This window comes from Ursus arctos, unplaced genomic scaffold (genome assembly GCF_023065955.2).
Source record: "Ursus arctos isolate Adak ecotype North America unplaced genomic scaffold, UrsArc2.0 scaffold_4, whole genome shotgun sequence".
NCBI classification, from domain to species: domain Eukaryota; kingdom Metazoa; phylum Chordata; class Mammalia; order Carnivora; family Ursidae; genus Ursus; species Ursus arctos.
Window position 1 is genome coordinate 92,728,275 of NW_026623056.1, and position 25,912 is coordinate 92,754,186.

General features: G+C 49.5%; 1 protein-coding gene across 9 annotated transcripts in view; it reads left to right on the forward strand.

Moving 5' to 3' along the window:
- Positions 1 to 25,912, forward strand: part of TRAPPC10 (trafficking protein particle complex subunit 10) — an 84,057-nt gene that overhangs the window by 44,794 nt on the left and 13,351 nt on the right. For 7 of the 9 annotated variants that reach the window (XM_026495348.4, XM_026495326.4, XM_026495452.4 and 4 more), the window contains 10 exons: positions 9,895 to 10,041; positions 10,671 to 10,785; positions 11,546 to 11,622; positions 12,406 to 12,497; positions 14,573 to 14,713; positions 15,024 to 15,136; positions 17,866 to 18,380; positions 19,205 to 19,346; positions 20,322 to 20,480; positions 21,275 to 21,504. In XM_026495348.4, the coding sequence (XP_026351133.1) occupies positions 9,895 to 10,041; positions 10,671 to 10,785; positions 11,546 to 11,622; positions 12,406 to 12,497; positions 14,573 to 14,713; positions 15,024 to 15,136; positions 17,866 to 18,380; positions 19,205 to 19,346; positions 20,322 to 20,480; positions 21,275 to 21,504 (1,731 nt within the window). Of the gene's footprint in view, positions 1 to 5; positions 9,742 to 9,894; positions 10,042 to 10,670; positions 10,786 to 11,545; positions 11,623 to 12,405; positions 12,498 to 14,572; positions 14,714 to 15,023; positions 15,137 to 17,865; positions 18,381 to 19,204; positions 19,347 to 20,321; positions 20,481 to 21,274; positions 21,505 to 25,912 lie in introns of those variants that run through there. The other 2 variants (XM_048215099.2, XM_026495382.4) reach the window with 2 other exon arrangements.

Below are 25,912 nucleotides of genomic sequence, written 5' to 3' on the forward strand. Positions count from 1 at the left end.
TGAGTCTCCCGCTTTCCCCATTTGCCCGTTTCTTCATTGTTCACACGCAAAACTCTGAACCTCGAGTCCCAGGCATTGAACTGTTTGTGCTGTAGGAGAGAGATCTCCTTTCCTGAATGTCCTGCATTTTTAGCGTATTATTTGTTTAGGTACTCTACGTCGATTAATGAATTGTTCAGAAGTGTCATTTCTGCTCTCACCACGGGGGAGTTCATGTTGGCCCAGAGCAAGACTCTTAGATCTGTTTCTTTGTGTAAGTGTTTGAGAGAACTTCGGCTTTATTCCCTGGGGAAGATCGCTCACCTACCGCGCGTGTACACGCACGCACACATCACACGCATGCACACATCACACGCACACACACACACGGCGCCAGGCTTTGTAGGCAGACCTGCACTTGATTTCAGAGCCGCCTCTTTGTTTTGCATGTGAACACAGGGTAACAACGTGACACACAGGAATTAGTAGCATGAAGTTTCGGGAAGGTACATGACGGGCACGTGGGTGCACGTGTGTGTGTGAATGAAACCCGTGAGCGAGGCTGTATACTGTGCTCGGTAGTGGAATGTTGGCCTGTAAGGCTCGACTCCCCCCGGGGCTCCTGCACTCTCCCTGCTCACAGAATCGTACACGTTTTAGTGAAGTAAAGGAATGTTAATGACTGTCCAGTCTGGGCGGGTTGGGGGGTCTCCCCTTTTTTGTTTCAGTGACCTCTCTGCCCAGAAAGGGGCACATACGCTCATACACAGGGTTACATAGCACCTCAGAGGGTTCGCAGACATCCCCACCTCACTGCACCCCATTCCCTGGTTAGGAACGAGGTGAGCGATCTGACTCCATTTTACAAAAGAGGAAAGCAGGCCTGGAAGTGGAGAGGTGACTTACCCAGCAATAACCAGTCATAGGGTCAGACTCCATGCCAGACTCGAGTTCTCTGTCGTGCCCCTGCCAGTGCGCCCAAGGGGCACAGTCATAAAACGTCCTTGGGTATAATTATACTGCGTTGGCCGAACCCTGGTGGAGCCAGTCTTTCATAATAGAGTAACTTTCATCCTCTGTGTCCTAGGATACCAAAGAATACGCTCAACACTTAGTTTGAAATAATCTTAAGAGATACACTTTTTTTTTTTTACCCAAACGTAGAGCATTTATTTTAGTTTATTTCTAAAAGAGAGATGCCAAGCCTAGCTGAGCCACAGACTCATGAATGTAAGAATTTGTATCAAATTATTTTTCTTGCCTAGATACCTAATCAAGCAACTGAGGGAAATAACCATTTTCCACCTCGGAAGGATGTTCTTGTGGCCCCGTCCCACCACGTAGACTTGGGCGATCTGCTTTGGCTACTCCGATCTGGCTGCGAGAGTGGGGGCTGCAAGGACAGGGCTGTCTGTGTTCATGTGTGCCTAGACATTTTACCTGATTTAGAGATTTTATCATCTTAGGGGATTCGGGGAGAAATAGGGTGTGTGGTAGAGTCCAGGCGGTTCACACTCAGCACCTTCAAACTGGGATCAGCCTGGGCGGGTCCATCAGGAAGAGCTGTCGTGCAGCTCAGGCACGGGTGGGCAGCCGTGGAGGGTGGTGCAGAGCCAGTCCCTTGGTGCTGGGCCCTGCCCGTCACAAACTGAAGGATTTAAGAATCTGTCTGAAATTCTTTCTCTTGCCCCACGAAGTTGACTAGTCATAGTATGGTAGCCAACCTGCAGAGAGGAGAGGAAACACTGCCGGTGTGGCTGCTGCCACTATGAGGGGCTGGGCCCTCCTGGTGAGGGGCTGCTGACCCTGCAGGGGACCAGCTGGGCACCTGCCACCACCTCCTGTCAGCTCTTCCAAGCATTCTGGAAGCTGGAGGGCGAGGGAGCCCGCGGATGCGTTACATACAGCTTCCCGGCTCTGCAAGGCCTGCTGGGGAGGTGGGGGAGCACTGGGGAGGACAGGCATCCTCGTCCTAGCATGGACCCCTTGTCACTCCGGCCCACCCAGACCGTGCTGGCGGGCCACGTGGGGACACTCATGGTGTCCCGCTCCTTCGTGGCACAGCAGCACACAGCAGATTCTCCTGCCTTGGCTTCTCTCTCGAGTTCCCTGCTACCTCTGGCCATCGTAGGAGTTTGTGGAAACGGGTCAGCTACTGCCTTTGTGGCTGGAAAGAGAAGCATGCAAGGAGCCGGTGGTAGGGCTCTTACCTGGAAATGCTCCTGGCTCCAGGTCAGCGTGTCTGCGTGATGTAGCTCGATCCTCTAGGCTCTCGGCCTCTGGTGCGGAAGTTCACCGAGGGCTTTTCCCGTGCTTTGTGTTGTGGGCTGCACTTCACATCCGTTGCAGGATTCTTTCCCCTGGTTCTGTTCTTTCCTGAGTGAGCTGGTCATTGTCCTCTCGACTGTTCCTCGAGGGGGACTGCCCCCACTACGAAGCATGTTGATTGTACTTTGCACCTTTCCGGTTTTGCTGTGTGCTGCCTGAGAGGAGTTGACCAGAGCTGAATTCAGGGTCACTGCTTGCTTTCTCTTTCTCCCAACTTCTTGTTGCCTGGTCTCCTCACGCTGCACACGGTGGGGGCGTGCTCTGTGACCGTGCCATCCCTCGGCATCCCTACCACGTGAGTGCCGTGGACAATAGCTGGGCCCCGGAAGTGTGCTGTGCCCGTTGACCTGCCTAGGGCACGAGCTGTCGACCTCCTTCGTCCCACGAGTGAGCCTGCACAGTCCTCGCAGAACCCTTGCTCTCACGTGTGGTCGGCACCGACGTGAATGCTGTCCCCTTGCGGCCCTCTGCTGGGAGCTGCTTTCTGTCCTGTCTGCTGTCCCAGCAGTTTGACTCTAATCTGGTCATCAGATGTCCTTTGAGAGGGTCAGGTTTTAGGGAGACAATCCAGCATGGAGGTTGGGCTTTGGAGCCAGAAGGTCTGTGCTCAGACCCCACCCCAGGCCTCCCCGCCAGGGATCGTGACTCGTTTACTTGCCTCTTTAAGCCCCGCTTTTCCATCCATGAGATGGATTCAAACAGCAGCCGGCGTGCGGGTGCCGAGCGTGTCCAGGGAGCTGAGCTTATCACGCTGCCTGCCGTGTCTCAGCCCTTCGTGCCAGTCAGGTCTTAGCATGACCTTCCTTGTGAACGTCTTCTCGAATATTTCTTTCCAAGGACAGCGAGTCCGTGTGAACGTGCTTGTCAGCATTGTCGTAAGACTGTAGAGGCTACGTGGTACTTCAAGCACAAAATTATTCTCTCAGCTTTCTCATTTCAGGTTCTTTCTGGAGTTTGGCTTCTGGGGGGAGCGTTGTTTTATCTTGAGTAAATTTTTCAGTTGGCAGTTACCTGGAAAAGTATATTCTTAGAGTTTCTTTTAAATTTTTGTGGAAACATTCAAAATTCAAAAGATCCTAAATTATTTACATTTTCTGTACATTTAATTCTACTCTAAAAAAGAGACTCATTTCCTGGTGTCCGGGCTCGCTTTTTGGTGGGGTGTTTTTCACATTTTTATCAGTGGCCAGAGGCCAGTGTGGAGCTGTGGCTTCTGACACAGGCCCAAGGGGGCTAGGCGTGGTGCCTTCCCGGGCTGAGGGCTAAGCTGTGTAGATGAAGAGGCCAGGGGCTCAGCCAGCTTGGAGGCCGGGTCTGTGTGTAGTTCTTATAGGGTTTAGCTTCTTTTGTTAATCCTTTTAAGCCCGAAGCCTAAGTATTACAGCCCGTTCTTGCATTTCTAATTGTGACATTTCTTTAGCAGAAAATGCTATGTGTGTTTGCTTTTGTGGTTTGTAAAACATATCCTGGTAACCTTCTGGTTGATTTGTCCGTTGAGTTAAAGTATCTTTGTCGGTAGGAGGCCACGTGGTGGCAGATGCCATGGGAACATGCCCCACCTCTGTAGTGGGACCTGGAGTCCCGGGCCAGGGATGCCAGGGAAGAGTTGTGGGCCAGCTGCTCTGATTGAAAACGTGTAAAAGAGGAAATTGTACCTGCCCTGTGCAGCCGCTAGGGACCGAGGCGTGACACCCACAGAGTGAACTTTGCGTTCCACCTCTGCGCGAACTCAAGTGACTCTTTCACGAAGGTTTTTTTTTTTTTTACAACATTAAAAAAAAAAAAAATTCCCTCTATTTACCAAACATTGAATATATTGTCTCCATGAATTTGGAAGGTAAGATGCTTATTCTACCAGCAGGAGGCGTCCTTTTTGGTCTGTGGCCTTTCTGTCCGGAGGAAGTGCGTTCTTTCAGTTAGTCCTGTTTTGAACATTTGGATTGCTCAGAATTAGTTGCAGCTGCATCAGTGTGTATTCTCATCTGTCCGTCTATATGTGGTGTACTCATACACATAGACTTGCTAGCTCAAGGACACACGTGTTTTTAAAGCTTCTAGTATACATTTTCGAGTTGCCTTCCAGAAAGATCTTCCCATTTTTCATTTACACCAGCAGTGCCTATTTCTCTGCATTTTTGATAAGAAAAAAAGTAATAATGTGCATATATTTTAATCTTTACCAAACTGTAAGTGAAAATATAAGGAAGATATTTTCTAGAAGGCCATTATATATTTGTCATGATGACTTCCCAAATGAATTTTTAAAAGATGTGTCCCCCTCAGTACTGATTTGTCTCTTGTCGGCTTCAGTTCTGATTATGCTTCCAGATGGGGTAGGCCAGGAAGGACCAGGATCCCAGAAGAGCCACCTGGTCGAGAGACGGCCGGTCCCCCAGTTTGTGAGCAGGCACTGCATGTGGTAGAAGCTTCCAGGTGAAACTGGATGAGACAGGAAGGTGTGCCTTCCTGGCTGGCCACTTGGATCTGTGTTCCGAGGTTTGGGCTCAGCAGAGGACGGAAGCCGAGACGTCACTGAGGAGTGTAGCTTAGGGTGCCTAAGTGCCTGCTGTGTTCCAGGAGCTCTGTGGGGCTCCTCGGTAGACTTGGGGGAGGGGTTGTTGTGTGACCCGGAGCCGTGAGGACCTGACGAAGAAGAGGAGTAGGAATGGACAGGAGGACAGGTCAGTGCTGGATGTGTTGCTGAGGAAGAACCGGTGAGGGTCGGTGCTCTCAGGAGGAGAGAAGGGGAGGGCTGGTGAGTGTCGTTCGGGAGCCGGTGGGTTGCCGGCAGGGCGCTGTGGTAAACATGGGGTGGGGACACGGCACACGGTTGAGGAAGAAGCAGGTTCCTCGTGGTTCGGGAAAGCCATAGTCGAGTGCACTGAGCTGGCCGTGGGAACGGGGGCAGTGTTGCCAGGTGGTCAGAGAAGAACGTTCGGGTACAGGAGGAGTATCAAGGATGCAGAGGTCCCATTTCTGCATGGGCGCTTCAGTTCAGTGAGCATTTTCGTGGCGCCTACTCTGCGCTAGGGAAGGCTTCTAGAGGTGGTTTTGTATGAGCTAAGTTTTAAAAGTGTCTTTCATTCAACAGATATTCCTGGAGCCCCTTGTTGTACCAAGCAAGCATTTATTCTAGGGACTGCATTTTCAGCAGAGAGCAAGATAGACCAGACCCCGTCCTGGGGAGTTTACGTTTTAATGGAATGAGTAGGTTGCATGAGAATATGCCAGGTAGATGTGGCTTGTGGTGGCAAATGTGAGAGCATGTTTAAGGCAGAGAAAGTTTTCGTGAAGGAGCTGTGAAGGAGCTCAGTCTTGCTGGAACTTGGGGTGGGGCAGGGCTTGCTAGTAAGTCTACATAGCTATCAGGAGCTGGATTTTGACGAGATTGTGGAAGTGTTTGTATGGCATCCTGAGCCTGGGTTTTGTTCCGAGGTCTGGTAAGGAGTCGTTGTTGGGTTTGAAGTGGGGTGCCATGAGAGGTGTGGGACCTGGTGGGGCGGAGGGCAGATGGAGGCGGGGGAAGAGCCAGGGGCCAAGGTCATAATTCACTGGGGAGGACAGCATTCTGAACTAGGGCAGTTGGGGTACATTTTAAATAAAAGGATTCAAGAACAACTTATTCAGTGAGTCTACTGAATGTCTATATGTAAAAATAAATCTCAATCTCATACCAGACACGATTCAGGTAGAGTTTTGATCCAAACATGAAGGGTAAGACAAAGAAGCTTCTAGAAGAAAATATGGGAAACTCTCTCCACGACCTGGAGGTTAGGAGGTAGTTCTGACACAGGACTAAAAGGCACTGGCCGTAAAGGAAGACAGTGACGGACTGGACTACGCAAAAATCGGAACTTCTCTTCGTCGGCAGGTAGCATTGCGTGAGTGAAGACTAGAGCTGAGTGAAGACTCGAGCCACAGCGCGGAGGAGCACCTGCAGGATATGTAGGGGGGAAGGGCTCTTCCCCAGCGTATGTGAAGAGCTTCTGCAAATCAATGAAGAGACTGACAGATCGGTAGAAAAGTGGGCAGAAGCTATCCAAATGGCCAAAAAGCACATGGAAAGGTGCTTAATGTCTTTCATCCTCGGGAAGTGCAGACTAAGTCTGCAGAGGCCAGTACACAGCCCCAGGACGTCTGCGACGGCCGGCTTGGCCGGCATCTGCGAGCGGGTGGGGAATGAGCCCGTTCGTGGCTGAGGGGGTGGGAACGGGTGCCACACGTACACGTGCCCCATGGCCCAGCCGTCCCGCCCTGGGCACCCACACAGACTCACTGTGCGTGTACCAAGAGACGAGTGCAGAAGTGCTCGTGGCCGCCTTACTCAGAATTGCTGGAAACGACATAACGCGGATGTCCATCACGTACACGGGTACGATCCTTGTGATCTGCATGCACAGCAGACTGCCCTCCTTTGTCCTCCTGTGTAGATCGGCGCACAGGGGGTTGGGGGTCTAATGAGTCGGAGAAGGCTTCCTCCCCCAGAGAGGGGGGCGGTATTGCAGATAGTTGTATCCGTAGTAGCCAAACCCTGGAAATGACCCAAACGCCTGCGGACAGGGATGGATAACTAGATTGAAGCACATCCGTAGAAAGGCACAGGACCCAGCGGCGAAGAACTCGCTGCTGACAGGCCCTGCGAGGTTGGATCACACGGCTGGTTCGACAGAGAAGCCACGCACGGAGGAGCTCGTGGCCTGTGATTCGGTTTGTGGGAGGTTCAGCTGCCCGTGACTGAGGGCAGAAAGGGGTCACTTTTGGGGGTGGGTTTTGACTGGGAAAAGGGGCTCGAGGGAACCTTCCAACATCACGAAGGTGACCTGTTCTTGATCTGAGTGGTGGTCACAGTTGTGAAACTTCACGGGGCTCTGGGGTAAGCATTTGGGCCCCGCACGTGTCTCACCATGTGTTTATAAGCTTTTTTTAAAGCGATGAGAGAAGTAGGACTCCAGTGATGCTTTAAGCATTTCTGAGAGCCCTAGATCAGCCACTTCTGACATTGTGCCGCCGTGGAGCCCCGCTCGGTCGGGCGCTGGCGTGTGTAGAGGGGTGCTGGGCCTGGGGGGTGTTCCGCTGGGCTTTGTTGGGGGGCCGTGCCCACACCAGTGAGCAGCAGTGCAAGCGGCCCGTGCCCCGGGAAGCACCAGATCGGGGTGCGGTGCCAGTTCCTAGGCCGATGTCTTTTGGCAAAAGCTTAAACGGCGTGTGATGGCAAGTGTAGGGAGCTGCAGCCGTTTCTGAGCGGAGCCAGTTAGGGCGCAGGCATTCCCGAGCGGGCCTGGGAGAAGCCGGAGCTGTGGCCAGGGAGCGGTCAGCGCGGGGGTGCTGGGGGCCCCGGGGCAGGACCGAACGAGCAGTCCCGGGAGGACCTCCAGTCGGCGGGCACCCCTCTGTCCTGTCCTGCCACCTCCAGCTTGGAAGTCGGTCCGCGGCCGGGGTGCTTTTCCACCCTTAGCAAAGCTGCCGCCTGGCGCTGCTGCTTTCCACGTGCCGTTTTTCCAAACTCACCAAGGTGGTACTTGCTCTTTGCAGAAAACAAAGTTACCAAGGAAGTATCTAGTCCACAGTCTTTCCACAGAGGAAGACCTTTTTCATGGCGTGTGGCTCTCTAGAGCCTGCGCGTGGACGAATGCGCCCTCCTGTGTCTTGCTCTCAGGTTCCCGGCTGCTGTCGCTCCCCCCTCCTCTGGGAGAGTGACCCACACGCACTCAGATCCCAGAAACCCACCAGCCTGCACCTGGCCCCTCCCCGTGCTCCCCCTGCAGTCCTTCCCAGTGCTTCCCTCCCCGGCTCCTCTTAGTGCTCCCCCCACCATGGCCCCTCCCTGTGCTCCCCCTGCAGTCCTTCCCAGTGTCCCCCCCCCTGCACGGTGGCCCTTCTCAGTGTCCACTGCCACATGGCCCCTCTTCGTGCTCCCCCTGTAGCACTTCTCAGTGCTCCCCCCAAGGCTCTTCTCAGTGTTCACTCCTTGTGCTACTCCTTGTGCTCCCCCTGCGGCGCCTCTGAGTGCTCCCCCACCGCAGCCACTCCTGGAGCTCCGTCCTGCAGCAGCTCCCTGCTCTGACTGCTGGGTGTTCCTGTTCTCTCTCTGGGTTCCTCTGAGTCAGAAGCCTGTGTATAGCCTTGGTGCGTTTCCTTTATTCTCAGTGGCAGAGAACCAGCATGTGCCTGAGGAGAGGTGGCACGTTCGGCAGAAGTTTCCACAGAACGGGTGCCTGTGATGGTAGTGTCTTGTGAGGTGACGGAACCCAGAATGGGCGGTACCTGGGAGCTAGGAGGACCCTTGAGGCTGGCTCAGCCGACTTAGAGCCCGCCCTGGTGTGACTGGAGAGGGAGGGATGTGCCCTGTCCAGGCTCCCCAGGCTGCGTCCTGCCAGCCAGCTCTTGTCTGCACCCCTGGCGTGTGGTCCGTTGTCTGGGCCAGAGGAGTGTCTCATGGTGTAAGTAGTTTCTGTGCCCATTTTTCTTCTGAAAGGATCGAAGTCGTTTGTCTCATTTTGCAGAGACTGGGCAATTTAGCTTTTTGGGAACCTAGGCACTCTGGTTCCTTCCAGTTGGTTCTAGGTCCTTGTATTTGTGCTCAGGGTGTGTCGAAGGAGTCTTTTTTTTGTCAGCATTAGGCAGCTCCCCTTGTCAAGCAATGTACAGTCACCTCTGAAGTTCTTGTTTTTGAACAATACCAGTTAGCAGATCTCACCAAACTGGGCACCACCTGTGAGATCCCTCATGGTATTAGTGCCACCAGGAGAAGAGTCGGGCCCGCCAACTCCAAGTGTTAAGATGTCGTTGATGGTGAGACACATCCCTATTGCAGAGATGCTGAAACGTGGGAAAAAGTGCGTCTTAGGATCGGTCATATACAGTAGATGCTTTTTCTGTTTGCGATAATACAGCATTTACTTTATTAGTTTTGTAATGGAAAGGCTCAGAGACAGAGCCATAGAGACGATAACGTGAGGAACTCCTGGGCCCACCATCCCCAGCTACGGCAGCTACCAACCCGCGTGTGACCATTCTCTTCTTTGTCTGGGTCCCTGTCCACGGTCCCCTGGGTTATTTTTAGGCAAATCTTAGACATCATGTTTTATTTGTGGGTAATAGTTCAGAGTGTATATCCAAGCCACAGCAGCTCTTTTTTACAAACACAATCACACCTAAAAAAATGAACACATGAAGTAATTCCTGAGTATCATTTGGTACCTACTTAATGCTCAGATGTGACGTACTGAGCATGGTCTTTCTGGAACGGGGCCCAGGGCTCACCACTCACTGGAGGTGCCGGCTTCTGCCCTTGTAATGTGTGCTCTCCAGCCTAGAGGAAGTGGTGATAGCCTTTCTGTAGCAACCTTTTCTTAATGAGCTTTTCAGAATATGTTCTTGCAAGTCACGTCCCTCCCAAGGCTCTCATCATCATCGGAAACATAAAACCAAGAAGTGAGTTTGGACGTGGATCACCCCTCGGCTCCCCGGAGGCGAGCTCTGTGAAGGCAGCCCTAGGTTGGGTCAGTGCTTGAGGGGGCGCACTAGAGCACGGGGACTGGGCGCCCTCCCTGGGCTCTGTCTCCAGCCCGCGCTCGTGCCCCCCAGGTGTCTGTCCCGCCCGGTGCTCTGGACTGCTGGGTGTTCCTGAGCTGCCTGGAGGTGCTGCAGAGGATAGAAGGGTGTTGTGACCGGGCACAGATCGACTCCAACATCGCCCACACTGTGGGGTTATGGAGCTATGCCACTGAAAAGGTAACGAGTGCTGGCGTGGGTGTTGTTCCGGGCTGTGCCTCTGGGGCGGGTGGGTGGACAGAGGAAGCTGTTTGGGGAAGTGTGGTTCTCTTAGTCATCACACCCACGGTTCTAGGCACTTCAGGGTGTGTCTGGTAGTAGTGATGCACAAAATGGTTCCCTGCCAGTGTCACTCTTCAGCAGAGGCCAAGGGCTTGTCCTGTTAGTGCCTAAGATGTTCTCTGTCAGGAATTGGGGGGGTGGAGGGAGGAGGTACAAAGAAGGGTGAAGAGGGAAGTGTCGCGTAGAAGTGAAAGTGGCTTCTGCCTTAGTGACGGACAGTCACCCTGTGTGTGGCAAGGTGGCCTGCTGGTGTCAGGTCGCTGGCTGCAGACTGAGGGGAGGCCTTGAGCTGGGGACCATGCGGGTAGGTGAGTGGGGTAAGCTGAGAACTGCCAGCGTCGCCAACCTCAGAGTCACTCAGAATTACCGCGCGGAAGGTGTGTTTCTGCATGCAGGTAAGAATTATTTGGATAGGAAAGCTAAGTTTCTTCTAGAATTTAGTTGGATTTTAATTTTTGTATTCAAATTCATAAATTCTCCGCTGACTGCTGTTGCATATTACTTGAAATTGTGGTTTATCTCAACAGCTAAAGTCCTTGGGCTATCTGTGTGGACTTGTGTCAGAAAAAGGACCTCACTCAGAGGACCTCAACAGGATAGTGGATCTTCTGGCAGGTTTGGGGGCTGAGCGACCTGAAACAGGTACTTTTTGATCTATGTCTGTGCAAGTGGCACAGTGGAGGGTAATGAGTATGTACGTGGCATCTTGGCACATTGAATTCAAGTTCTAACCATGTTATGCTCCTTGTTAGCTGGCCAGATTGATATGTAAGATATTTTATTTACCTTTTACTAATGTAAAGAAACGTTAGAAATAGTCTAAGAAATTGGAAGGATTTTTAAAAATGTTTGAGTCTCTCACAGGCTTACACGGGCTGATCATGACTTTCTGCAGCCTGTGCGGAGTTAAGGTGCACCAGGCTCCCTCTGAATTACAGGGCATCTAGTTTCTGAGCAACATGGACGGACAAATCCTCTTACTCAATAAGTTGCTCATAGGTCATAGAGCCCTTTGGAGGGAGCCTTACTGATTCTTGCAGGTGTAAACTGAGCGATAGGAGTGAGATTTAGCCAAAGCCTTGCTGCGGTCCGGACCATCTGTGGGATATGTGATGTTCCCACTGCCGGGCTCCAGCTTGAGACGGCGACCGTTGTGGTAGTGATAGAGTTGAGAACTCTTGTCTCCATCAAGAGTGAAATATTACACACGGGGCTTAGAGTCTCTCATGGCTCTTCTAATTGGACAAGCACAGAGGTGGTGGTGCAGTTCCAGGTGCATGGCTGTTTGTGATTTCCCCAGGCGGCAGGTGAACGCCCGAAGCTGCGGCGTTGGAGGGTGGATGTGAACTCATGACCGGACATACTGAGGATGAATAAGGACTCTTGTTTCTTTTTGTTTAAGCCAACACAGCTCAGAGTCCTTACAAGAAACTCAAGGAAGCACTGTCATCAGTAGAAGCTTTTGAAAAGCATTACTTAGTAAGTATTACAAATGGTACCTGTCTACCCCTGGCAGAAAACAGTCTCTGGAAGACTTAGCTGCTACATGGCCTTGGGATAGGGAATGGGATGGTGTTCGGGACCTCCTTCTTACTGGCCTTTTATGTTTCTTTGTGGTGCCCTAGGGAGCTGCAGATGACACCTGGGATTGTAGTTGTTCGTGGAACGGTCATTAGTATCCCTGATGCCAGAATTAGGCATAAAAGCATCTTTGGATATTTATAATTTTGTTCAAAGGGGTATTGCTCATTCAATAGAATAGAAGTTATAAGGAAGAAAAAAAATAAATTATAAGGAAGGATAATGAATGGTTTTCTGTGTACCAAAAAAAACGCTTTAGGCTTGAACAGAGTTACTGTGCTTGATTTTTAAAAGATTGCGATTCGGAGACCCCGTGGGAAGCGCAGCACACGTGCGGGCAGGAGCTGGGCGGGCCGGCTACACTCCAGAGTCACGGGGAACCTGGGCACTTGTTTGTCCCTGTTATCCAAAAAGTGAGAAAAATAGCAAAAATGTTGCCCACATACAGAAAGTACTTTGAGAAGTTAAATGTTCTCCGCTTCCCGAGTTCGTGTTTAAATTATTATTAGGCTTCCTAATTTACGTACAAGTCCATGACTTTGTGTAAATCACACACTACGTAAAAACTCACTGCACACATGGATGCGAAGTAAACAGCGCTGTGTTAACAGCGAGGTCTTTCGCCTCAGCGCCGGGTAAGTGTAGGGGGTCGGGCTGACGCGGCTGTCTCCTGTCCCGCAGGACCTGTCCCACGCTGCCATCGAGATGCACACCAGCATCGGGAGGACCCGCTCTGCTAGGCTCGTCGGGAAGGACCTGGCCGAGTTCTACATGTAATTGATCGTGAACGTTTCTTGGGGTTTCAGACACGTCACCTGTGGGGTAGGAGAGGGTCTGTCGCATGTGGGGTTAACGTGAAGTTCACGTGAAGTGCACGGAAATGTATAGAATGAAAAATGTAGATCCTGTCAGCCCATCAGCATCAGCTCTGTTTTTCACTTTCTCCTGAAAACCAAATGGGGAGGTTCCCAGCTTGTTACCCTTAATACCTGTTATTGATCTTTGTGTTTCTTTCATTTAATTAGATTAACGTAATGTACTTCTATGTGCAGGGGATGTTTAGAACATATATCTAGTTTTGTAATTGTGTTTAATGACAATTCAGAGGGAGTAGGAGTTTTCATCCAGTGGCATAAATTGAGATGCAGACTCTGAAACAGTTTCTCACACAGCATTTTCTCTAGTTTACGTCAGTTGCCTCCTGGGCAGATTGAAAGCCTGGAGGTCCGTGATGTACAGTTCCTGCCTGTGTTCTGTGCGCGAGAGAGGGCTGCTCTGGGGCCCCGGGGGAGACGAAGTGCACAAATGCTGCGAACGTCGCCACTCTCAGCCCAGCTTCGGGGTTGAGTGCTGGAGATAAGACTCAGAATTCAGCGTTTTTCTCATGTGTTTGATAAAATCAGCCGATTGAAGAGAAGAAACCCTGGCTGGCAGTATAATTGCTATTTCAGAGCCCTGGAAAGGGATAGAAATTCTAAGGGAAAAGATGTTTAAGTCATCTCAAGTGTATGCTTGAAATGCTATCTTAAAATCTGTAATTAATAAAGTAATTTTATTAGCTGAAACCAGAAAGAATAATGTAATTGATTGAAGTGGCTGCAGAGGGATTTGTGTGTCAGCTTAGTGAACTTCCCGGTTTTCCAGGTGTGGTTGGGGCAGCTGGCCAGTCATTCAGCTGATGTTGGGCAGTCAGGGCTTAGAGTTCGGCGCTCCTGAGTCTCAGTCTAGAGAAGCTGAGGAGTGAGTGTGTAGTTGATGGAGCAAAGAAGCCGCATCCTCAGAGGCTGGGAGTTGAGGCCGCCGGGACGCTGGTGCGGGGAGCCCCAGCGCGATGGCATTGGAATGCTAGTCAGAGCCTCAGGTCCTGGCTCCAGCTGGCCGCGGACTAGCCGGGTGGCCACTGGCCTCTGTCTCTGGGTGCCGAGGAACGGTCTGTAGACCCCCTGCTCTAGAATGTAAGAGTCTTTGGCTACAGCTAGTAATGGAAGGAGTGTGAAGGTTCTGACCCCTTTGAAACACGGGAATATAGGAACACCAGCACACAATGCATGTAATTGGGTAGCTTGAAAATTTCTGTAATTTGAGGATTTGAGAACTTGCGTTTCTTTAAGGCTGGGGTAGTAAAGAGTGGGCTGTGTCCCCAGGATGCCTGGAAGAGGTGAGTGCTTGCTTAGTGTTGGCCTTTGTCTGGTGAGTTCAATAGCTGCAGGCCTGCGGGAAGGGAACGGTCCGTGTCATCGCTGGGGCTTTGGCCAGCTCCCCTCAGTTGTGCTTTAAATTTTGTTTTATTCTGAACATCTTGAAGGTTTAAATCAGGACCTTAAGACCCTCTTTTGGGTGATGTGTATCGCTATTTAAATCCTTCATAGTTCTCTGTAAATCTTGGAAGCCTGCTCAGGGCTGTTGGCCTGAGGTTCAGAGTTGACCCAGGCCCCAGACCCTCAGTTGGGCCATAGAGACCGCTCCTGTGTGCGCCCGTCTTTAGTAGGGGTGTAGCACCGGGCGCACATTTCTGAGTTCCCTGGCTCACGAGCTGTGTGCCTGTGGACAAACCCTTCCCCTGGCCTTACCCTTGGAGTTCCTACACGTCAGCTCGAACTAGGGAGCGGTGCCTTTGCTTTCTTATCCTGAGAGTCACTGAAAGGTCTTTGGCGAGTGTATGATGCCGGGCACACCGTGTGGGCTTCTCGTGAGCACGTTCGTGGGTCCGCTTGCGCACTCCCTCCTCTGGGGCGTGTCCGAGAAGGACTAGGGCGGCGCAGTGGCGTGGCGTGGGCTTGTAGAGGGTGGCGGGTGGTTTGTGCTTATCATGATCTGTGACGAAAGCTTCTGTTTGTCGATTTGCAAGGAGGAAAAAGTCTCCACAAAAGGCAGAAATCTATCTTCAAGGAGCACTGAAAAGTTACCTGGCCGAGGGCTGGGCACTCCCTATCACGCACACACGGAAGCAGCTTGCCGAATGTCAGAAGCATCTTGGACAAACCGAAAAGTATCCTTTATAAAGTTTGACATTCCCGTGCAATGGGAGACTTGCTCTCTGTGTAGCAGTGGTGCCCCGGGGAGTGTTTAAAAAGCACCTCCTAGTTAAGAGCGAAAATGCCTGCCATGTACTGGTGTCCCGTGTCACATGTAAGTTGGGTGCCTTGTCAACATGTCTCATCATTTTTGAGTTCCTAATAGCTTAGACAAAAGGGAGAATCCCCATTGGGCTGCACCTGGAGGCTCGACCGTGGATCCGCTTGTGCCCAGCGCCACTCAGGGTGGGGTCCGTTTCCCACACCCCTTGACTCTCCCTCCAGCTACCTTCAGACCAGTAGCCTTTTGGCCAGCGATCACCACTTAACTGAAGAGGAGCGGAAACACTTCTGCCAAGAGATACTCAGCTTTGCCAGCCGCCAGACCGACAGCCCAGGTCAGACTTGCTCTTAGGGGGGCTTTTAAGAACTTTTTAAAAAAATTTTTAATGTGTTTGTTTGCTTATATTGAAATTGAGTTATCGTACAGCATTCTGTTAGTTTCAGGTTACGGTATAGTGAGTCTGCACTTCTCCGCAGGACTCCGTGCTCATCACCTGCTCACGACAAGCGCGCTCTTCGTCCCCGCCCACCGTGCCTCTCAGCCACCACTTTGTTCTGTAGTTAAGAGTCTGTTGTTTTGTCTGTCTCTTTTTTGTTTCTCCCTTTGTTTTGTTTCTTAAATCCCATGTGTGAGTGAGAGCATATAGTGTTTGTCCCATTTCTTTCTGAGAGATACTCTGCTTTACCGGCTGACAGCTCAGGTCAGAGTAACTTTTAAAACTTGTCATTGTGAAAATTTTCAAGCGCTCTAGGAGCGTAGAAGGAATAACGCAGCATGTGACGTTGGCTCACAGCTCGGCTGAGCACCCGCGTGGCAAACCCGTGTCTGCCGTCCTGCTGCTGAGCTTCCCCGCGACTGCACACCGCATGTCACACGTCACCCTGGGGCCGCTTCGCGTGGTCTCCTGAAGTCAGGGGCACCCCCAGCCACCCAAAGAACAGGGTTCTCACTTCAGCTCCAGTCTCCTCAGCGGCTCAAAAACTGTTTCTATAAATTAGGTTTATTGGAGTCCAGTCAGAGACCACACACTGCCTTTGATTGCTATACCTCAATTCTCTTCTAAGTTAGAACGGTTTTTCCCACCTCTGTTTCCTTTTTTAATACCGCAGCTTTCTTGAGATAGAACTCACCCACTTGTAGTGTACGGTTCAGTGGCTTTTAGTGTATTCACAGATATGCAGCCGTTGCTGTATAGTCACTTCTAGAACATTTCTGTCCCCCCAGAAAGAAGCGCCATACTTATTTCTTCCCAGCCTTTCTCCTGCCACCGCCCCCCCGGCCCCATGGCAACCACTGATCCTGTAGATACCTATTGTGTATTTTACGTAAGCGGAAGGACCACGTGTGGTCCTTTGTGACTAGCTTTTGTCACCGAGCATCATGGTGTCAAGATTCACCCATATTGAAGCCCGTGTCAGAGTTTCATTCCTCTTTATGGCTGAATCATAGTCCACTGTATGGACGGACCACATCGTTTGTCCGTTCAGTTGTGTGACATCTGCATTGTAAGACACTGACTCTTTAAAGACCTCCAGCCAGTTATCTGCCAGACTTTCCCACCTTCTGGAATTTGTTGAGTGTTTCCTCGTAGGAGCACCCGGCAGGAAGGCAGGGCTGACAGGCTTAGGTCTGGGCCAGTGATTTGGCAGATACACTTCTTGACGGTGCTGTGTGGTGAGGTTCGTTCATCGTAACATCAAGCTCCTTGTGTTTATCAAGAAGAGTGCTTGTTTAAAATAATCACTGCTTTAGTCAGCTCGGGCTGCTGTAGCAGCGTGCCACAGACCAGGTGCTTAAACAACAGGCATTATTGCTCACAGCTCTGGAGGCCGGACGTCCAAGGTCAAGGTGCCAGCATAGTTGGTTTCTGATGATGCGTCTCCTCCTGACTTGTCCTCACATGGCAATGGGAGAGGCAGAGACGGAGATGGGCTTGGGGTCGGGAGGGCGGAGAGGAGAGAGAGGGAGCACGCTAGCGTCTCCTCTGATAAAGACACTAATTCCTCAGGACCTCAGGTAAACCAAGTTCTGTCCCAGAGGACACATCTCTGCACACTGTCACATTGGGGGCTAGGATGTCCCCTTCCACAGTGCTGTCCATAGCAGTTACCAACTACCTGAAAGCCAGTGTTTCCAAAGATTGTAGCTTGAGGTAGATAGGGTCATTGATGGCTGGGGCGTGTTTCACTCACATCGAGCCATCTGGATGGGTTTCTCAGGAGCAGCATGGCACTGGCTTGTTTAAATTCTTTAATGTGCCCCAAACAGCCCTCGGTGGAGCCATGTGCCGTGTCTGCTTTATGTGACGTATGTGAGCCTTGCAGGCATGCTTCTCCTGCCGGTGTCCCTTGACGTCTCTGTAGGGATAAGATATTCTGTGATCATCCACTGTCTTCGTGTGTTTTTAGAACATTAATCTCTGCAAGTCCTTTCTTTAGTTGATTAGTGTTTAGTAAGCACCGACCATGCAGTCTGGCAGCCTCGTGGGCTTTCTCAACAAGCCAGGTGCTTACAGAAAGGAGGCCAGAGAGTGCAGTGCGTTCTTCCCCCTTAGTAACTGTGGGGCTGGGGCCTCTCTGCTCTCTTGGAGTCCAGAAGGCAGGGCTCCCCACTTCATTGGCTGACTTCACAGGCTGGCAAGCACATGGGTTTATTTCCAGATAGATGGGGGAGCGTAGACATCTTTACTTGAGCATTTCTTTATGTAGGCAGGAAACAGTTCTAAGAATTGCACTATTGACAATTATGGTTTTGAAATTCAGGTGTTAATTGACCTGTTTTTCTCTTAGGTTTGCCGGAAGAGAGCTTATAGACCTTAATTTCTTCAGACGTTGTAATTTCCGGGAGCTGTCTAGGCCTGCATTTATGCTCCACTTTTGACAGTATAGTGCGTTTTGGTGTGCAGATGGTGTGGGGTCGGGAGGCTTTCAGCGTCTCTTGACTAGCTCTGCCTCTCGTCGTGTTGCACGTGCCCCCGCAGCCCCGGGGTGACCAAGGCCCTGCTGCCCGTAGGTGGTCTAGAGTGAGACTTGGCCAGTAACTGGTGGTGATGTGCGTTTACAGGTCACAAGATAGTACTCCCTCTGCATTGTTTTGCACAACTGAGAGATCTCCATTTTACCCCTTCCAACGCTGTGGTCCATGTGGGCGGTGTTTTGTCCGTGGACATAACCGTGTGCAGCCAGATGCCCGTCCCCGTCCGTGTGGAGCAGATTGCCATCAGTGTCCACTTCAGCATCGAGAAAAACAACTATCGGAAGACTGCCGAGTGGCTTACCAAGCACAAGACATCCAATGGGATTATTAACTTTCCAGTGGAGACCTCGCCTTTCCCCGCATCCCAGAACAACTTACCAGCGCTGGAGTTGTATGAGATGTTCGAGAGAAGTCCCTCTGATAATTCCTTGAACACAACAGGGATTATATGCAAAAATGTCCACATGCTGCTGAGAAGGCAGGAGAGCAGCACTTCTCTGGAAACACCCTCGGGCGTGGCTCTGGAGGACGGGGCCCACATGCTGAGATGTAGCGACGTGACTCTGGAACCGGGGGCTAACAGGATAACGTTCAGGACGCAGGTATGTGGCGGCACGGGCAGCTGACTTTAAAGATGCTAGGGAAGGGTTTCGAGCTCGCCGGAACTGGTGGCGGCGGTGTGCTGAGAATCTGGTAGAGGCCTCTGGGTGTAAGTTACCCTAGGTCTTGTTTATATCCTTAGAGAAAAATAGACTGATATTTTTAAAAACCTTTGATACTTACACGATGTTACCTCAGCTGATAAATTTTGAAAGAAATTCTTAACATGGGCAATTATTTTTGCTCTCACTAGATTTAGAGTTTTTTCCCTTTGTACTAAAATATACTCTCATTTGTTGAAATGACATTTCAAAGAAGATGGTCCAGTTCTGCGTTAAACTTTGTTTTCCTTTTGTTGGCTGCATGGGTATCAAAGCAGCGGCTCCGAACCTGCTTGATACGAATCTTTCCTAAGGCAGCACGACCTGTGCGTCCCGCTGACCGAGGAGGACTCGGCCAATGCCAAGTACAGGTGTGGTCACGTGTGTTCTTAGTCAAGGCTCAGAGCAGGTCTCAGCTCTCATGCTGAAGGTTCCATTAAGCACCTTTCAGAAGAGAATGCCACAAATGAAGTGTGTTAAATTGCAAATCCATTCCTAGAAGCAGAAAGGCAGATTTAAGCACGAGTTACTTAGAAATCATCGACCGAGAGGCTCTGAGGGCTCGCGTGAACAGCCCGCATGCTGAAGGGGCAGCGCAGAGCTGCAGGACAGGCTGCCGAGCGTGGGAGAGACGGGCATTTCCCCGAGATGGTGGCTCAGCCTTCCCCTGGGAAGCTCCGTACAGCAGTGCGGGTGACTTTCTGAACGCTCGACTTTGACTCTAGGCCAGGGAGCCCGGAACATACACGCTGCGGCAGCTGTGTGCCTCGCTGGGCCCGGTGTGGTTCGTCCTTCCCCACCTCTACCCGCCGGCGCAGTACGACGTGTACTCGCAGGAGCCGCAGCTGCGCGTGGAGCCGCTGGCCGGTGAGTGGGCCGCCGCCGGGCCGCGCCGGGTTCGCGGTGGTTCCGCGTGGCGCAGGACCACGTGGCACTTGGTTAGGACACCAGGGAGTGAATTTCTCAGTTGTTCAGGCTGAACAGGATGTATTAATTCGGCTCCTTTCTTCCATTTGGGAAAAAATCAAGGAAAGCGTTTTTTTCTATTTATTCTCTCTGTACTGCCTCCTTTTCTGATTTTAGAAGTCTCCCACGGCCACCAGGAAAGGCCCTCAGATGCTGGACAGTCTCGCAGAGGGTCCTGCCAGAGGACCCCTCATGAGGAGGGCTGGGTGCTACTGCTCTGAGGGCCTGGGACGCACTGAGCCACACTGGGGACCGGCCAGCCGTGCTCCTGCCCCTGCTCCCGTCCGTGGCCCCTCTCTCCCGTTCTTGCCTATGCCTTCCCATCCCTGTCATCTGTCCCCGCCTCCTCCCGGGTCCCGATCTCTTGCCTTCTTCCTTCTGCCTGTCCTGGCGTGGGACTCCTGGGCAGCTCAGCCCATCTCCACCCTCCATTCCCGTCTAGGGGATAGCAGTAACCTCACCTTCTGCCCAGCGGGTTCTGAACCAAAGGTCCTGAAGGCTTAAACTGAAAAGGCTAGAAACAATTCTGAATAGCACGAATAGTACATTCGATTTCATTAGTCTGTTCTTTCGCGTCTTTATCTGCTTCTCTCTTACTAACTTATCGGCAGGTGAATTTTGGGACCTTCGTAGACATGCTTGCCGCTGTGAGCCTGTCTTCAGTGCTGATAAGACTCGAATTCTCTTATTCCTGGCAGGGGCCCCCTCAACTCTGCATCCATGTGATCGAGATGAAAAGTGAGGGTGGAGGGTGGGACGGGGAGTATTTACAGGGAACAAATCCACTTTAACAGAAGACGCAGAGCACCCTTTTAACCTCACACTAGGCCCTCCATCGATTGATTGTGATGGTGATTGCTGTCTTTTTCCCTTCAGATAGCCTTTTGGCTGGTATTCCTCAGAAGGTAAAGTTCACGGTCACTACTGGCCATTATACAGTAAAAAACGGGGACAGCCTCCAGCTCAGCAATGCAGAAGCCATGCTCATCCTGTGTCATGCAGAGAACAGAGCAGTGATCTACTCCAACACAAGAGGTGAGGTGGCGGTCACCTGGTGAAGGTGGACTCTTGCCATTGTCCCGCACCGTGAGCTGTAAGGCGCCTGTGGTCCCGGCCATGTCTGAGGACCACTTCTCCCTGCAGCTCTTTCATGGCAATGTCCTGCCTGTAGGTGGGCTGGGACCCTGACCTTGGGCGGGACATTGTATTTGGGATGAATAGACAGCCATGGGTATGCTTGGTGGCCAGGCAGGGCTGACCTTGCTAAGGGCTTATAATGCAGCATCGTGGACTGGGCCCCTGCTCCAAGAGGATGCCTTGCCAGCTTCCAATCTCCTTCTACCTCCCCAAGCCCTCACCAAAAAGTAAAAGCAAATCAACCTTTTTAGTCACTGGTCAGAAGCCTTAGAAAAGTCTTGTCTCCCCTGGTCCCCAGGCATGAGGTATGGAGAGGGAAGGATGCTGCTCCCCTTCTTGGTGGGAGCTGGTCTGCTAGGGGAATGGAATGGAAGCACGTCATACAGGGAAACACACAGTATATGGTGGGCCACGTGGGAAGTGTCCCTTTTCTGTCTTCAGATGTAGCACGGGGACTGTTTCTGGTCTACCACCAGCCGGCTAAGACAGTATTACCGTCTTAGAAGGTTTTGTTCCTCATTTTCCTGCCTCTGCCCTCCCACCTTAATCCTTCATAGATACACTTTTGCAGGTGCGTAGGAGCAGTGGGAGTTGGGCTGGAACTACACTGCTGGGCCTGTCACCTACTAGAAGAGAAAGGAATGAGGAAACACAGGGAATGTGTTAGAAGTGACTTTTTCTGTCTTTCCTAGAAAAGGCTTCTGATGTGTCGCTCCGGGTTCAGTCATCTGACAAGGTCACAAGCATCAGTCTGCCTGCTGCTCCTGCGTACCACATGATTGAATTTGAACTGGAAGTTCTCTCTTTACCTTCAGCTCCAGTAACTGGAGGAGAGAGCAGCATGCTGGGGGTGACAGAGCCCCACAGGAAGCATAAGGACACACAGAAAGCAGGCCACTGCATGGCCACCACAGACCATAAAGTAAGGAGGGGCTGGAAGTGCTCCGTCTGTGCTCACAGCCTCTGCCTGTTGTGCTTGTTCCAAAACACAGTACTTAAGAGATGACTTGCGCTGAAGTGGCAGATTTCCCATTCCTGACCCACATCCTCTTGCTGGGTTTAGCATTGAGATCTTTAAATCACCCCTTCTTAGATAGAGGGTACGTCTTATAAGGACAAAGACAAACAGGCTCTAAGTTTTCTATACCAACTCAGGAGAGGAGGACAGTTTATTGTAAGAGAGTGTTTGCTTAGAATGGGGAGGTAAGTTCGGGTCTGTAGTCCATTTGTCTCTGTGAATAGGCTAGGGTGAGTTCTGTGTCTTGGTGTGCTTTGGTTTCTGTCCACTGAAACGTCACATCAAACTTGGCAAAGAGGAATTTCTATCATTTTATGCTTTGATGTTGGTGTTCATTGACAGTTATTTGAGAGATCCATGACTTTGGTTCCAGAGCCACAGTCCTTCAGCTCGAGGAATGTGTCGCTACCTTTGTGCTTATTCAGGTGTGTCCATGTCTTGTAACACAAGTGTCAGTTCTGAGAGCTTTTTAACCCAGATGTAGAACTGTACACTCATGGTCCCACAGAACAGTACATATTTGCCTATTTAAAAAGCTGCTGCTTGTGAGTCTGGCTTCCAGTTGCCCTGAATCTAGGTGCTGAGATCCTCCCTTCTAAGATAAGGACAAGTCTTGGCACACCCCTCAACTGCTAGAGGTATTAAAAATACAGTAGGTCCTTGGACAGCACAAAGGTTTGAGCAACAACCCAGAATCGGACTGGATTGAATGATGAGGCTCATCTATCTCAGGCTGCTGCTGTAAGACTGGGAGAGGTGGTTGTGCTGTCTACTGTATAGACACAGAGTCCAGCAGAGCGAAGATACAGAGCAACATGTTCTAGCAATGGAAGAACAAGGTAAAACCTCAGGGGAAAAAAATCTTAGTGAAATGGAGACAAGAAATTTACCTGATAAGGAGTTTAGAGTAACGCTCATGAAGATGCTTGCCGAACGGGAGAGAAAATGGATGAGCACAGAAATTCCACGGAGATGGGAAATAGAAGAATGTACCAGATAGAAGTCACCGAGTGAAGAATACAACAGCCGACTGAAGTACAGCCTAGACAAAGCAGAAGAAGGGATCAGGCAGCTCGAAGTCAAGGCAGTGGGACTCAATCAGAGCAGCAAAAAGAAAAAAGAAGGAAAAAAGTGAAGATAGTTTAGGGGCTTATAGGACAACAGCAAACAGACTAATATTTGGATCATGGGGTTTCCAGAAGGAGAAGAGAGAGAGAGAAAAGGTCGGAAATCTCCTTGAAGAAGTAATGGCTGAAAACTTCCCTTATCTGGGAAGGAAACAGGCATCCAGAAGCTTCTCAAGAAGCCCAGAGAGTTTCGAATAAGAGGAGCCCGGAGAGACCCACAGCAAGATGCACTATAATTACATGTCAAAAATTAAAGACCAGGAGAGAATCTTAAAAGCAGCAAGAGTTGGGGGTGGGGTGGGGGGAAGGAGGTTTAAAAAAAAAACACGAAACAGCAGTAAGAGAAAAACAGCTAATTACATACAAGGAACCCCCCCCCCCCAAGTCTATCAGCAGGTTTTTCAGCAGAAACTTTGCAGGCCAGAGAGGGTGGCGCAATATATTCAAAGTGCTGAAAGGAAACTCTCTAACCAAGATACTCTATGTGGCAAAGCGATCATTCGGAAGTGAGGGGGAGATAAAGTGTTTTCTGGAGAAACAAAAGCAGAGGGAGTTCATCACCACTAACGCAGACTTTTAAGAAATGTTATGGGGACTTCTTTAAGCTGAAAAGAAAGGGTGTTCACGAGAACACATGTAAAAGAATAAATCTCACTGGAAAGGTAAATATATAGTAAAAGTAGTGAGTTAAGCACTTCTAAAGCTAGGTTGAAGGTTAAAAGACATAGGTGGTAAAAATAACTATCGTCACAATAATTAAGGAATACACAGATAAAAAGATGTAAAGTGTGATATCAAAAGTATCAAATGTGGGGGCGAGAGAGAGTAAAAATGTTGAGCTTTAGAAACTTAAGTTATTATCAACTTAAAATAGACTGTTATAAGCGTAAGTTGTTATGTGTAAGCCTCGTGGTATCCACAAAGCAAAAACCCACAGCAAATATACAAAAGATAAAGAAATATAAGCATACCACCAAGGAAAGTCATCGAACCACAACGGAAGAAAGCAGAGAAGAGGAAAGGAACAGAGAGGAGCTACAAAAACTATCGGGAAACAATTAACAAAAATGGCAACAAGCACATGCCTATCAATAATTACTTTAAATGTAAGTGAACCAAATTCTCCAATCAAAAGACAGGGAGTGGTTGAATGGGTAAAAAAATCAAGACCCATCTATATGCTGCTTTTAAGAGACTTCCAACATAAGGGCACACACAGACTAGAGTGAAACCAAAACCTAAAGGAACCAAAAGAAATGTGGAGCAGCTATACTTTTATCAGACAAAATAGACTTTAAAACAAAGACTGTAATGAGAGACAAAGAAGCGTGTAACATAATGATAGTGGGGTCAGTCGCACAAGAAGATAACATGGCGATTTTTATGCACCCAACACAGGAACACTTAAATATGTAAAGCAAGTATTAGCAGACCTAAAGGGAGAAATAGCAAATACAATAAGAGAGGATTTTAATACCACATTTATATCAATGGATAGATCATCCAGACAGAAAATCAGTAAGGAAACACTGGTCTTAAATGACACATTAGACCAGATGGACTTAACAGATATTTACAGAACATTCATCAAAAAGCAGCAGAGTACGCATTCTTTTCAAGTGCATATTTCTCCAGGATAGATTTTATATTAGGCCACAAAACAAGTCTTAACAAATTTAAGAGGGTTGGAAAAAATCATGCATCTTTTCTGACTCCAACAATATGAAACTAGAGATGAATCATATGAAGAAAACTGGAAAATTCACAAATATGTGGGGATTAAACCACATGCTACTGAACAACCAATTGCCCAAAAGAAGAAGTCAAGAGAAATCAAAGCATACCTTGAGACAAATGAAAATGGAAATGTAATATACTTAAATTTATGAGATGCAGCAAAAGCAGTTCTAAGAGGAAAGTTCATAGCAATATAGGCCTACTTCAAGAAAGAGGAAAAGTCTCAAACAATCTCATTTAACACCTTAAGGAACTAGAAAAAGAACAAATGAAGTCCAAAGTTAGTAGAAGGAAGGAAATAACATCACAACAGAAATAAATGAATTCGACTAAAAAACAACAGAAATGATCAGTGAAACCAAGAGCTGGTCCTTCTAAAAGATAAAATTGAAAAACCTTTTGCTAGACTCACCAAGATAAAAAGAGGACTCAAATCAGAAATGAAAGAGGAGGTGTTACAGCTGACACTACAGAAATACGAAGGATCGTAAGAGACTACTATGGACGACTGTATGCCAACAAACTGAACTACCTAGAAGAAATGGATAAATTCCTAGGAACATACAACCTACCAAGAGTGAATCATGATAAAATAGAAAATCTGAACAGACTGATTACTGGTAAGAAGATTGAATCAGTAGTCAGAAACCTCCCAACAAACAAGGACCAGATGGCTTCACTGGTGAATTCTATCCAATGTTCAAAGAAGAATTGATTAATACTAGTTCCTCTCAGACTCTTCCAAAGAACAGAGGAGGAGGGAGCTCTTCCAAACTCATTCTGTGAGGCCAGTGTTAGCCTGGTACCAAAACCAGAAGAGGATGCCTCAAGAAGAGAACATTACAGGCCCAGTATCTCTGATGAACATATGTGCAAAAATCTTCAGCAGCATCTTAGGAAACCAAATTTAACAATACACTAAAAGGATGATACGCATGATCAAATGGGCTTTATTTCAGGGATGCAGGGATGGTGCACCAATCACTGTGATACGCCCCCGTAGCAAAGTGAAGGGTGAAAATCATATGGTCATCTCAGTAGACTTAGGAAAAGCATTTGGCCAAATTCAGTATCCTTTGATAAAAACTCTCAACAAAGTGGATATAGAGGGAACGTACCTCAACATAATAAAGGCCATATATGACAAGCCCACAGCTAACATCATGCTTAATGGTAAAAAGCTGAAAGCCTTTGCTCTAAGACCAGGAACAAGATAAGGATGACCACTCTTGTCACTCTTATTCAGCATAGTACTGGAAGTTCTTGCCAGAGCAGTTAGGCAAGAAAAAGAAATAAAAGGCATCCTAATTGGAAGGAGAGAAGTAAAGTGTCACTGTTTGCAGATGACATAATATTATATATATAAAGTCCTAAAGACTTCATCATTAAAGTTAGAATAAAATTCAGTAAGGTTGCAGGGTACAAAATAAATATGTAGAAATCTTTTG